This window comes from Impatiens glandulifera, chromosome 9 (assembly GCF_907164915.1).
Source record: "Impatiens glandulifera chromosome 9, dImpGla2.1, whole genome shotgun sequence".
NCBI classification, from domain to species: domain Eukaryota; kingdom Viridiplantae; phylum Streptophyta; class Magnoliopsida; order Ericales; family Balsaminaceae; genus Impatiens; species Impatiens glandulifera.
This window is the reverse complement of record NC_061870.1, coordinates 25,907,272-25,920,423: the sequence shown is the minus strand read 5'-3', so window position 1 is coordinate 25,920,423 and position 13,152 is coordinate 25,907,272. Positions and strand designations below refer to the sequence as shown.

At 26.8% G+C, this 13,152-nt stretch overlaps 1 protein-coding gene across 1 annotated transcript; it reads left to right on the top strand.

Annotated features, from left to right (window-relative positions):
- Positions 1-4,840: 4,840 nt before the first annotated feature.
- On the top strand, positions 4,841-5,881 carry LOC124915677. Its single transcript, XM_047456439.1, has 2 exons — positions 4,841-5,391; positions 5,476-5,881. Exons 1-2 carry the CDS (start codon positions 4,977-4,979, stop codon positions 5,556-5,558), a joined length of 498 nt encoding a protein of 165 aa, XP_047312395.1. The 5' UTR covers positions 4,841-4,976; the 3' UTR covers positions 5,559-5,881.
- Positions 5,882-13,152: the final 7,271 nt, after the last annotated feature.

Genomic DNA, 13,152 nt, shown 5'->3' with positions numbered 1-13,152 from the left:
CTTTGAACTACCTATGGGCTATAAGGAAATTATGGGCATTAATAATGTCAGAAGAATAGAGTATAGGTTATAGGGTAAACAAGTGCCCCAATTGATTATTAATCAAACATCAATATAAATAGTGATGGCTTAAACGCATGCCCATAAATAGTGGTGAAATGTACTAATACCAAAAGGTAAATTTCATAGTTAAAATATAGAGTAAGGGGTCAGGGTAACAAGTTATTCGATTTGAAAAATATATATTTTTCTCTCTTATTAGATTTAATTTAAGTTCAATCACGTGTTGATATATCATTCTTGACATTTCCTAACATCAAATTTTCGCTCGTTATCATTACTCTAAACTATAGTAATATAAAACAATAATTATATGTTCTCACTCGTGTGGTGTGCTGAAATTTTTTATCATATCTCTAATCAATAATTTTTCAACTCTCATCTAAAATGTAGATAAAAATGTTGATTACGAAGATAGATTGAATAATTAGTTAATCGATGTTTGAAACAATCGTAAGAAAAAAAAGTGTTTGAAAGTCTGATTATTTGAATACATGACATCAATATTAGCCATTTGAAATAGAATCATCAAATGCAAGAACCTATTAGGCAGTTACATTAAACATTCACTCTTTATTAAATTATTTTCTCTATGTATATTAAATCATCTAATACGGTAAACCTTAAAATTATCTCAACTAAGGCCTTGTTCGGATTGGAGTTTTTGAAAAAATTTAGAGAGGAAAAAAAAATAATGATTGATGATGATTTTGAGTAGATAATGATTATTTTTTGTAAAAAGACTTAAAAGTGTTAATATATATGAATAAAATAAAAAATAATAATTTAAAATAGAGGGTATTTTAGTATTTTGGTTAATAAAATAAGTCATGTGATTGTTAAGAAGTGATTGATTAAAAAATTAATTTTGAATGAGTTTTTTAAGAAACCCAAAAGAACCATGCCTAAACATATTTCTTTTACCATTTTCTTCATTCCCGAGATAGATTTATCAATCATATCGCAATGAAGTCGATATTGTTCACTTTGAAACGGTTTTATGATTCTTGTACCATCACTATTCAAGGACTACAAAATAAAAACTAAAAAAAATGTTAAAGTCATTCTACACAAGAATCTTTTAGATGGTGTAAAAAACTTTGAACATCCTAGTTAAAGATATCTTGGTTTCAAAGATCCTTGTGTTTTTTTAATCATAAGTTACTAAAGAACAAATAACAATTGATGCATCCAAATTTAGTCGTGAAATCTTTAATACCAAATTGTTGAGAAAATAAAAAATGATACTAATTTTTGAATAATAAAAATTATTAATCAAAACTTTACCAACATTTTTTTAAAATTGTTTTCAATCTTGCTTCTTGCACTCTAAAATTAGCCTTCACTTTAACAATCCTATATGGGCTAAACCAGTAAATTTTAAATTTAATTGTCCTCTTCTTCCAAACAACACAGCCCAGACCAATTTACAAGCCCAAGGGCAGCCTTAGTTCTATCTCGAATGCCCAAATACTTCATTTTTATTCATCAAATTCATACAAATCTATTTTTAAAATAGTTGTTAAAATAAGTTATGATTAAATATTTACAGAATCAAACCCTACCATTCTAAATTTAGTAAGTTAAGATTTTATGAATTTATAAGTTACTTTAATTTAATAATTTTATATGTTTTTAAAGATTTTTTTAAGAAAATATATATTTATTAAAATAAATAAATAAATTTAATTTAATTTAATTTATAAATATGATTTTTTTTAAGTATATTTGGTTATGAAGTTAACATATCCATAGTAACGACATCATTCTAAGTCGGAATCGATACTCGTGATCTATAGACTCTTGTCACTTAAAACTATATAGTCAGTTATATCATTTACTTATGTTTAATTATTAATAATGATATATAAATAATAATTTTTTAACAACTAATCAATTTAGGTGTTTTATAATGCTAATCAAATTAGAGACGTTTTAGTTGGAAAACTCTTATTTCACGCCTTTAATACTGAATTACAAATGTGGTAGTTTTTTTTTTTTTTTTAAAGATACATGTATATTGAAAAAGAAAAAAAATCGTTTAAGCAAAATAACAGAGCATTGACATGAAAAAAAAAACGATACTCAATAAGTTATCGAAATCGGAAATTCTCGAGAAGAACGATTAACTCTCCTTTGCGACAGATTCTACTGACATCCTTAATCAAATCTCAGAAAACATCAAAAAAAATATTTGGATGGTAACTCAAATATGTAGGTATGTTATATTAGTCGCATCATATATAAAATTAAGATTTTTTTTCTTCGAATTACCGATGGATTGATTACATGGGGCTCTAGCTGGATACTCATGGTTAATCAAAATTATGTCGATATATATATTCTAATTCCACTAAGGTTGTCTATTTGTACAAACCGTGGGAGCATAAAAAAGTAAGGGTAATCATAATGTTCTTTCTCAAAACATACTTAAACTAATGTTACATATATATAATTACGTTTCTTATGATCAATATTATCATTACCCCCACCAACTATTTCACAAATTAATATTGTTCCTCAATTTATCATAGGTCCCAACTTAGAATATACTACTTTTTCTCAGAATAAACCTTAATATTTTTCATTTTAAAATATTCATTTATATTAAAAATGATAATTGTTATAGATACTAAAAAAACGATTAATTCCCCGACCAATTCCACCACTTTCCAGAACTAATATAAAAAAAACGTAATAATAACATTATAAATTATACGAATCATCCGACTACGATCATTGAAGGTAATCCAAATATATAAAAATACAAGTGAGTCCCCTCAATTCAAATTACTAACTGATATCCAAAGACTCGGCATTATCCAATAAATCTTCATAATACCGCCAAAAAAACTCAATATATTAGTGACACTTGGACAATGCAAAAATAAATGAGTCGTCAATTTCACATTCTCGTGACACATACGACTTATTTTTACATACATATAAGAATTTATCGTAAATAACGTTTCATCCAAAAAAACAAGATCTTGGATTAAATCTTTAACCCTCGACGCTTCTTTCTAACAAAAAATTATATGAAATAATATTAACGAATAAATTGTAGAATATCTCACATGAAAACTATTTATCTAGTTGAGACATAACGTTTTGTTTAAATAGAAAACTTATTTTTATATTATTAAAAACAAAACTCTATTATGAGAATTTTTTTTGATAATGTTAGAAATTGAACTATTATTATATATATACATTGAACCTAATATAAGATACAATTTATCATATTAATCCTAATAATTAAAATAAGACTTATTTTATTAGAATATTAAAATATATAAAAATAATATTTCTTTTGGATTGAATTTAAGCTCGGCATACTAGATACATAAATTCGTCTATGTACTTAAAACAAATACACATATGCCCAGACTCAATTCTCAAAAACTCATTGATCTTTATAAAATTATTACTATTTCAAATAATAATGTAAAAATTATAAGCATGTACTTTACAATATATAAATTTTTATAACAACTATATTTTTTTTAAAGTACATGATATATTTAAAAAAAAACAAGAAATACAATGAAGGACAGAAACCAAAGACCATAGGCCACATTAAAAAAATATATAAAAAAAAATTAACACATTTTAAATTTGGAAAATTCATCTAAAAAAATCTAGTTATGTCCCTCAGAAAAAGATAACAAGGAAACTAGTGGATTAATCTGATGTATTTAGTCCCTACATAACTAAAAATATTTCTTTCTTTTCAGCCTGCCATCAATTATATGAAAGAGAATATTCTTAAGAAATTCTGAATTTATACTCATAAAATTAGTCACGAGTTGTTATCAGGTGTTTTTTTTAATTTTATTCCCAATATTTTATATATTTTTTCAACTTAGTTTTGACCAACAATCATTGACATTTCAGCCAAATTGTGGTATATATATATATATATATATATATTAATTTGTTTGTGAAATCTGATTAGAATTCAATTAATTATTAATTGTTTCTAGAAAGAAAAAAAAACCTAAAATCTTTCATTTTTTTTTGGCTAAAGTTTATATTATCTCTTTCATGCCTTTAGGTGGATTTTGAGTGGTTGTAGGTTTTGTTGGGTTCCTAAATCAGGGAAGATATTTTGTTGATCAAGATTTTTTTTTTTTTAAGAGTTTTTTTAGATGAATAGTATTTTGTTTTTTTAAAACAAAATTTCATCTAAACAATTAACAAAAAATAAAAACATAGAAAAAAAACTGTTATTAAGAATCGGATGCCTTACGACAAATGAAAAATAAATTTAACATAAACCCGGACTCAGTCATTATATTCGTCGATGCCCTAAAAGTTTGTTCGTCACAGACGATCTCAAGTTTCGTACTACAAACCCGTGAGCCACCACAAATTATCTTTCAAGATTGGATTCTTATTGGATAAGAATGCCGGATCTTTGTCTAAACATGTCTAAACAATGAAATAATATAAATTCATTTTCTTAAGAGTTAATATTGCTGTCATTGTAAGATCTACACATGATTCGGTCTTTAACCTAAACAACAAGTTAGGTGCTAAAGTTATCATTATCTTTAAGCAAACCTTATTTTATCTATCTTTTCCTTTTATTCTGTCACTTTTTTGCCTCCTAATACCAAATTTATATCTTATTTAAAAAAATAAATCAATTTAATAAAATATAAATTGAATGATCTGACTTAATTAACTTGAACTAGCCATTTTTAATAAATAAAAAATTATTAATTTTTTTAATTTTTTTGACATTTTCTTATTTAAATCATGATCTAGACGTGTGTTTTCTAATGTGCCTATTTCCATTCTTTTATATCCTATCTCTCTCCAACCCAGTTTCAACAATTCCATATCCATCCATTCCGCCGGACTGCGAACTCGCCGGCGACGGCCACCCTATACCCACCTGAGAATTCTCTATGTCGGACGCCGCCGCCGATCTACCCTGGCTCCGGCCGTCGATTTCACCGGCAGCGCCCTGCTTCAAGTCTCTTTATAAGCAGAATTCGTGGTCACCAGACGCCTACCGTGATGAGGCCTGGAAAAGAAGGAAAGGAAGTCACGGCGTTCGAAGCCGCCGCCGGAGCAAAAGTGTCACCGACGAAGATTTGAACGAGTTGAAAGCTTGCATTGAATTGGGATTCGGATTCGATTCGCCGGAAATTGATCACCGATTATCGAACACACTACCGGCTTACAGTCTCTATTATGCAGTCAATAAACAGTACAAGGATGTTGTTTGTAGAGAAACATCATCGTCTGGTTCTGAGTGCGAATCGCCGCCGTGTTCTTCCATGGGAAGTCCGAATCCTCACACCATGTTTGTCGGTCCAGGTAAATTCTAAATCAAATCTCAATTAGAAAATGAATAGTTGAATCCAATTGGGTTGATTTTGATTTTGATTTTGGGGTGTGAAGGAGAAAAACCGGAGACGGTGAAGACGAGATTGAGGCAGTGGGCGCAGGTGGTGGCTTGTTCGGTGAGGGAGTCTTCACATTGAAGATTGAAAAGAAAAAAACCATTCAAAAATATTATCAAAATCTTGAAAAGAATGAATCTTTAATTAGTCAAATGCAAGTAATTAAAGCTTGTTGTTGTCTACCAAGACCAAGATCTCTGGTATCTGTTCATATTCATCATCTTTTTATCAATTTTGTTTATACTTGAAATAAATTTGTACAATAATTGTAGTATAAGTTTGTTTGTATTGAAAACATAATTAAAATGTTCTTAACATGAGACAGCTTGAATGATATATGGGCAGTGAAAAATAAACATCTACGTGCAAGGGTATTTTGATTGTTTTTAATGCATTTAGTTTTTCCAATTTTGAGGGGATGAATGACACATTCAACCCACATTTAGTTGTTGTATCCCAAATCTCAGACGCCTCAATTCTAGTTTTGGAAATTATGGAAAAATAAGTTAGGGACACTTCGAAAAACTTGGATGCTCTTAATCATCGGGAAATGAAGTGTTCTTAGTAAGAGATGTCGAAACAACTAAGATCTTTCCGATCTGATGGCTCGAAGAATGATTGGATTGTTCGGATGACTAGAGAAAAGATATGATTAAGAAATTCGGTACAAGAAGATGAAATGAAGAAACAAAAATCAAAACTAGAAAGAAAGATGAAAAAAACTTGATAGGAATGTGAAATATAAGTTTGGCAATAAAAAAAATACATATTTCAATACTAAGCTATTACCACTTGTTGTGATTTTATTTTCTTATTTTGTTATGAACTCTATGTTTGTTTTTTTAGATTTATTTTGTTGAACTCATGACCATTTATGTCACTTGATCTTCGCAAGGTCGGAAGACCGGATAAACGTCCTACTTTTTCAAAAAAGAAAAAGAAAATTGAGATGTTAATGCAATGGATTAGGTCATGTGCTTTCTTGTAACTCGCTCACTCGGTTTTGCTTTTGATTTACCAGTTCTTTCAATTTTGACTATTTTCAGAAATTATTTTGTAGTAACTTCCCATTTAGATGTCACCTAAAATAATTCTGAAATAATATTTATATCCTATTTAAGTAACATTAGATTTGAGGGGCTATTATTGAAGGACCAATAATTAAATGTGTACCTACCCATCTCTTAATATTTCCTAGTAAAACTCAACTTCACGGCCCAGCCCAAAGTATCTTCAAAACTAGAACAACAAATTTCTGGATATTATTGATTCTTTTGTATTCTTCAAATAGAGACGGATTTGCTAAGGGTGGATGTGGATTAAAGCCCACCCATATATATATATATAATGTATTTTTTTAAATGTACATATATACTATATATATATATATATATATATATATATATATATATATATATATATATATATATATATATATATATATATATATATATATATATATATATATATATATATATATATATATATATATATATATATATATATATATATATATATATATATATATATATATATATATATATATATATATATATATATATATTAAAAATCATAAAACTCATCTACCACAACAAAACAACACCAAAACAACGTAACAAAAAAAAATTAAAAAAACGTTACTTAATAAGTTATTGAGCTTGTAAATCATTTAGAAAAACGATTAACTCTCCGACGAACTCTACTGGATTTCCGGAACGAATCTCAGAAAAAGTTATAAAAAATACATTATAAATGATATCGCCTAAGACGACTACGATTTTTGAAATTTGAACAATTTCTTTCAAACTATATAGTTACCAAAAAAACAATTAGGATGGTAATCCAAATATAATATAGGTCTATCATATAGTGTATCAATCTAAATTTATCAGTACCTACCAACCAAAAGACTCATGCATTACCCAATAAATCCCCGTAATACTCTACAAAATGTTTCATATATTAGTCACACATCGACAATTATATATATATATATATTTTTTTTTTTTTGACTATTTGATGGAATATTTATTTAGATATTTTCTGCCATTAATATTTTTATGTTCATTTTAATCGAAATTCTAAACGGGTCTCTAAATTTGACTGAAAGAAGCTATTTTATTTTATTTATTTATATAATAAATCTCACATTGGATATCATAGGGAAGTATGGAATCACAGACAGTGTTATTGTACATGAACTCATGTTTATTTAAAAATCAAAATTTTTTATTTTCAATCCCAAAATCTGCCCAATTGCTTCAGAACAAAGAACACTCTCTTAAACAATTAGAGTTTTTATTTGAAAGGGATTGTTGTTCATTTGAAGTGGGATATATCATGACATAGATATTGTGTTAGCATATTTCCATGTCTACAAACAAAAACCAGCACTTTCATTAAAGAAACAATTATCTCGTATTCCATGAAAATTATATGCAATGAAGAAATTACGGCAACCACACGTTCAATTATATCTTCATCCACGGATCCACAGATCTAAGTCATAAAGAATCGATATTTGTTTAGACAAAAGAAAAACTAATAATGAAAGATAAACTATGGATCAATTAAGCATATTTTTCTTCATTATGAAACTTTTTAATTGTCTCTCAATATTTTCTTATAAGATAATGTGTTCATCTTATTGTACGACATTTTTTATTATTGTCTTGAATATCATTCAAGACTTAAAGATTCACATTGTGTAATGAGAAAGTAATCATCATAAAAAACAATTACAGATGTAAGATACAAAATGATTAAAACATATATAAGCCATAATTCAATTATTTGACGACACTATTTTAAGCGCCACTAGATTATTTTGTTGCTGACATTACCGGTATAATGGTATTGGTCATTAAATATGTCTTTATTAGGCTAATTAAAGAATTGTTTATTAAACTTGACAAGAAATAACATTACTAGTCTTTAGTCTTTTGGATTAACCAAAATATATACCAATTTGTCAAATTTTGAAAGTCCAAGTTATTTGATACAACAAACAAAGAAAAATTTCAAGTTTTTACGATAAAAGACTATTCTCACACTCTCAATCTCTCGACTCGGCCTAACCCAATAATGTGCTTCTTTTTATCTTTTCTGAATGGATTTCCTCTTTTAGTAATTTTTTTTTGCTTTTTGGATATTTTATATAAGCTTTTAAGTTTTCGTCTTAGTGAGGTTGATGAGAATTAATAAAATAATGCAAAGCTTAGGAAGAAAGGCTGATGATGACAAAAAAAAAAAAAAAAAAAATGTTGTAAATTGTAGAAAAATGAGCCCACTATGATAATAAAATAATTATATAATTATGGAGACACTCTTTTTGACAATAAATATTGTAACATCGCATGTGCACAATATCCAGATGTGCCTATTTATTTATTTATTTAATTAATTAAGTGCTATTCTATTTAAATAATTAATATATATATCAATCTATATATCCTACTTAAGATATCATGGATGATCATTAATGAGTCCAAAAACGTGTCTTCTTTGATCACTTCATATAAGAAAACGGCCACCAACCGTATACTTGTTTTTCAGATTTTTTCTTCATTTGTATATTTGTAAATAGTATTATATAAATTGAATGAGTAAATTTTGGACGGTTATTGAGTCAAATAAGTAACATTTTAATGTATTATCTATCCGAAATAACTTAGACGAATTCATAATTATGACTCACAGTACTTTAATCTAAATCGTTTTTAATTAGAATCGAATTTTGAGACCTTAATATCTTAAACAATGTTTTTTTATATTTAAATTGTGTTTTATGATAATAAATAACATGATTTCATTCATATTTACAATTTTATTTGCTAAAAACTATATTAAATTTTGTGGTATTGATTTAATTGAGACATGCCCCCAATAACAAATGAAATAACTATAGGAAATGTTTCAATTCACATCAATAGTTACTTAAAATTTGTTGTTTATTTTCAAATTAATTAATTAAAAATAATTTTCAATACAATAAATTAATTACAACAATAAAAAAAAAAAATAAGAATATTCAAAGATAGTTTTCAATACACTAAGAAAACTTCAAGATATTCTCTCTCCCCTCTAGGTAATGACTAAATGGTTGTTGAACAAGAAATATAAATTAAGAACATGGTATTATTTTGTGAATTAATATAAAATATTATGCCAAAAATTAAGGATTAAAAACATTAATCTATACTCTCACATCATCCAGATATTTTCGATTGCGCATTTTCAATGTTGAAAAATTCTTCTCTTTGTTATGAAGGTCATCTAGCTAGGGTTCGTCAAGGGTTCTGGTTCGCCAAAGGTTCTGGTTCGGTTAGGGTTATGTGTTAAGTAGGGTTCATGACTTTGTTACTAATGATTTTACTTGAAGCTTGAATTATTATATTAAGTGATTCAATTTTGTTATTAAATTAATTAATTAAAAACATTGGAAATAAATTTTTTATTATTAAATTCTAGAAAATAATTTACATGTGTACAGTGCACAATTATTAAAGTCATGGTCAATATATAGGTTACTGATATTAAAATAATTAAAGTAGTTTATATCTTTACTTTTTATTGTAAAAAAAGTTTTTTTTTTTTGTATAGCCATCATGAGGTTCCTCTTCTCTAGAGATTGACCATTTTTTTTTATCAAATTTGTAACTATCGGTTTCTAGAAGTTTCACAGCTCACTGTTTATATTATTATTATTATGATTGTTACAACTAATAATTTTATAACAAATTTTAACTAAAATTTTATAAATAATATATATATATATATTTAAATATTCGTATTAAATTTAAAGAACGTTTTTATAGAAAAAAGATAGTAAAAAAAAGTATTCTTACATTCACACCCACTTGTATAAAAATGTTCACATTTGTATTGCAACCACCTACTGTGTTTAATTTTTGTTCCTTAAAGAAAAGGAATAAATAGTTTTTTTTAAATGTCAATATATTACTAAAATAAAAAATAGTCATTTAACTACATCGGCAAAACTATGTGATGGAAAGTAAGACTTACTCATTGTAAAATTACAAAAATAACCAATAAAAACAAATAATTAACTATGTCTCAAAATTTTCAAAATATTGTTGATCGATCTCCAATAAGAAAATTTAAGTATGATATGTCGAAAATCGACATATTTAAAAGTACAAAGTTTTTTTTAAACAAAATAATTTATCAAACCATAAGAAGGACGTTCTTCCATTGCAACCCACTTCTAGACATCTTAACTGCCTCGAGTCACAATTTCTGAAAAGCATCAACTTATTGGAGTAAATTAAACAATATTAATTCGAGTGATACTCCATAGTTATATGTTAGATAAGGTGTTGTGCAATGAAATAATAGATAAGTGGTAACTTACATCATTATAGAGCATGAATTTCACATATCATGTCAAGATATTATATTGAATTTTGCTTCTCCTATAGTAGAATAAATTATATGCAATATTTATTCTAATGACACATTTTCAAATTAGTTTTTTTTTTTAATAGCAAACACTTCTAAATTAAATTAAAGAAAGAGAGTTCCGAACACAAAAAATAAAAATTACTTTTCGAAATATAAAAATAAAATAAATAGTTAAAACAATTGTATAATTAAGGAACTAGTGGTAAATTTCATAGCATATTCTATGCAATATTGTAGCAAATTATGAGTGGACTTGACTACTCTATTATCAATTACACTTTAATAATAATTTATTTTTTTTATAAATCTTATTTTTATTTTTAAGCTTGAATTGAAAGAAAAATTTATTTTCTTATTACAGATTTTGTATTTATATAAAAATATGATTTTTTTTTCTTTTTTTAATATTAATCTAATACAAATAAACATTTGAATTAGATAACCATAATTATAAAGTAGTGTCTACAAGTCTTGCAATAAGTATATTTTAAAGTTTGACGGGTCCATGCATGCCATTGTAAAATTTTCAACAATAATATTACTTTAACTCTTCTTTCCCACTAATTGGGTCCCAGACTGTCTGGTTGATCGTCATGCTTAATTTCTTTCTTTTTTGGAAGATTCGGAAGAGTTTCTCACACTTTTTTCAAATATATCAAACAAAATTCATAGAACCAATAGAATTATCTTCAGGTAAAAAAATGTTAAAAAATTCAAATAAACATGCCTGATAAATGGACATGTTTTTTTTTTTATTTATTTATTAAAATTAAAAGAGAACTAGCACAGTTATGACCTTGCTTAAATTCAAAGCGTTTTCAAATATAATTAAATCTGTGACATTTTAGTCTTTTAAGTCGACTCTTACCACTGAACTACCTTGGTGGGTTATGATAAATGGGCATAGATTAATTATATGTATTTAAAAGTTTTATTTTTTATTTTTGTTGTTAGACTTCACAATTGTTTTTTAAAATATTTGCAATATGATTTAACAAATGTTGTTTAAGCATAACAATAAAAATAATATAAAATATAAATGTTTTATTGTGTCACAAAACACACCCGAAATACAATAAGGTTAACAATTTTTGAACAACAATGAAAATATAAGCAAAAACTTCTCACCAACGACAAACATAACATAAAATTTAACGTTAACGAATTTAGAGATTCTCAAGAAAATCAATAAGTTCACCAACTAATTATACTGTTTTTTCATAAGAGCTCTCTCCTATCGAGGCTATCGTCATATAATAATAATGTTGTGGAGTAAACGTATAAGTCGATCGCGTTCACTAAAAAGTTTCACGATTCATTTTGAGCTAAATAGTCCACTAGAAAATAAGTGGGATAAGGCCCACCGACTCCATCCATCCGAGCTCACATTTTCTATCCAAATATTCTAACAACCGACGATTGACTCAAATGTCACACACTTAATGCCAATCATGTTTCAAAGTAGGCTCTCAATCGCAGTCACTCATTTCTAATGCAAAAATAAGTGAGATGTCGTCTCTATTTTTTCGCAACACATTTTGTAACGACTAATCATACTGCACCATTTTTTTTCATACATCTATCATCCATCAAATTCCTCTTAAATGAGAATTTTGAAGGAAAATTAGAATTTCACTACTTCTTGCATAGGAAGTCATATGGGGCAACCTCCACAAATAATGTGTAAAATATCAACCTTAAAGTTGTAATATTTTACCAATGTAAAATATCACGCGAAGAAAGAATCACCACCTTACACCCCATTAAGAGGAAGACTCTTTCATGGAAGGCTACAAATCTATCATTAATAATGATTCTACTCACAAAACTATTTGAACATTGATAGAACATGTCCTTGATCGAAACATTTTTATAGATCACAGATGAAGTGAGGGTTAGGAATGACAAAGCAAGACTTTTAACATTGCACCAAACATTGTCCCATAAGTTGATCGATGAGCCTTCACATACCAAGAATCTGCACTACCCACGAAAAAACTTCTACATAGTAAAGATGTCTCTCTAAAATCATTAATAATTTTTGGTGACTAGTTTTGAAGAGAATTTGTTGTACCATTCTTTTTTTAAAAATGGTCCATATAAAATTATATAAATGAGAGTTGTTTAAGTTTAAAAATAAAAGCATTATAAAGAATGAAAAAAAAAACATTTAGAAAAAAAACACAACACAAAATAGTTCACTAGTGATCAAACAAAAAGAACAAATTTTAACGAACACAAAGGTCTTCAA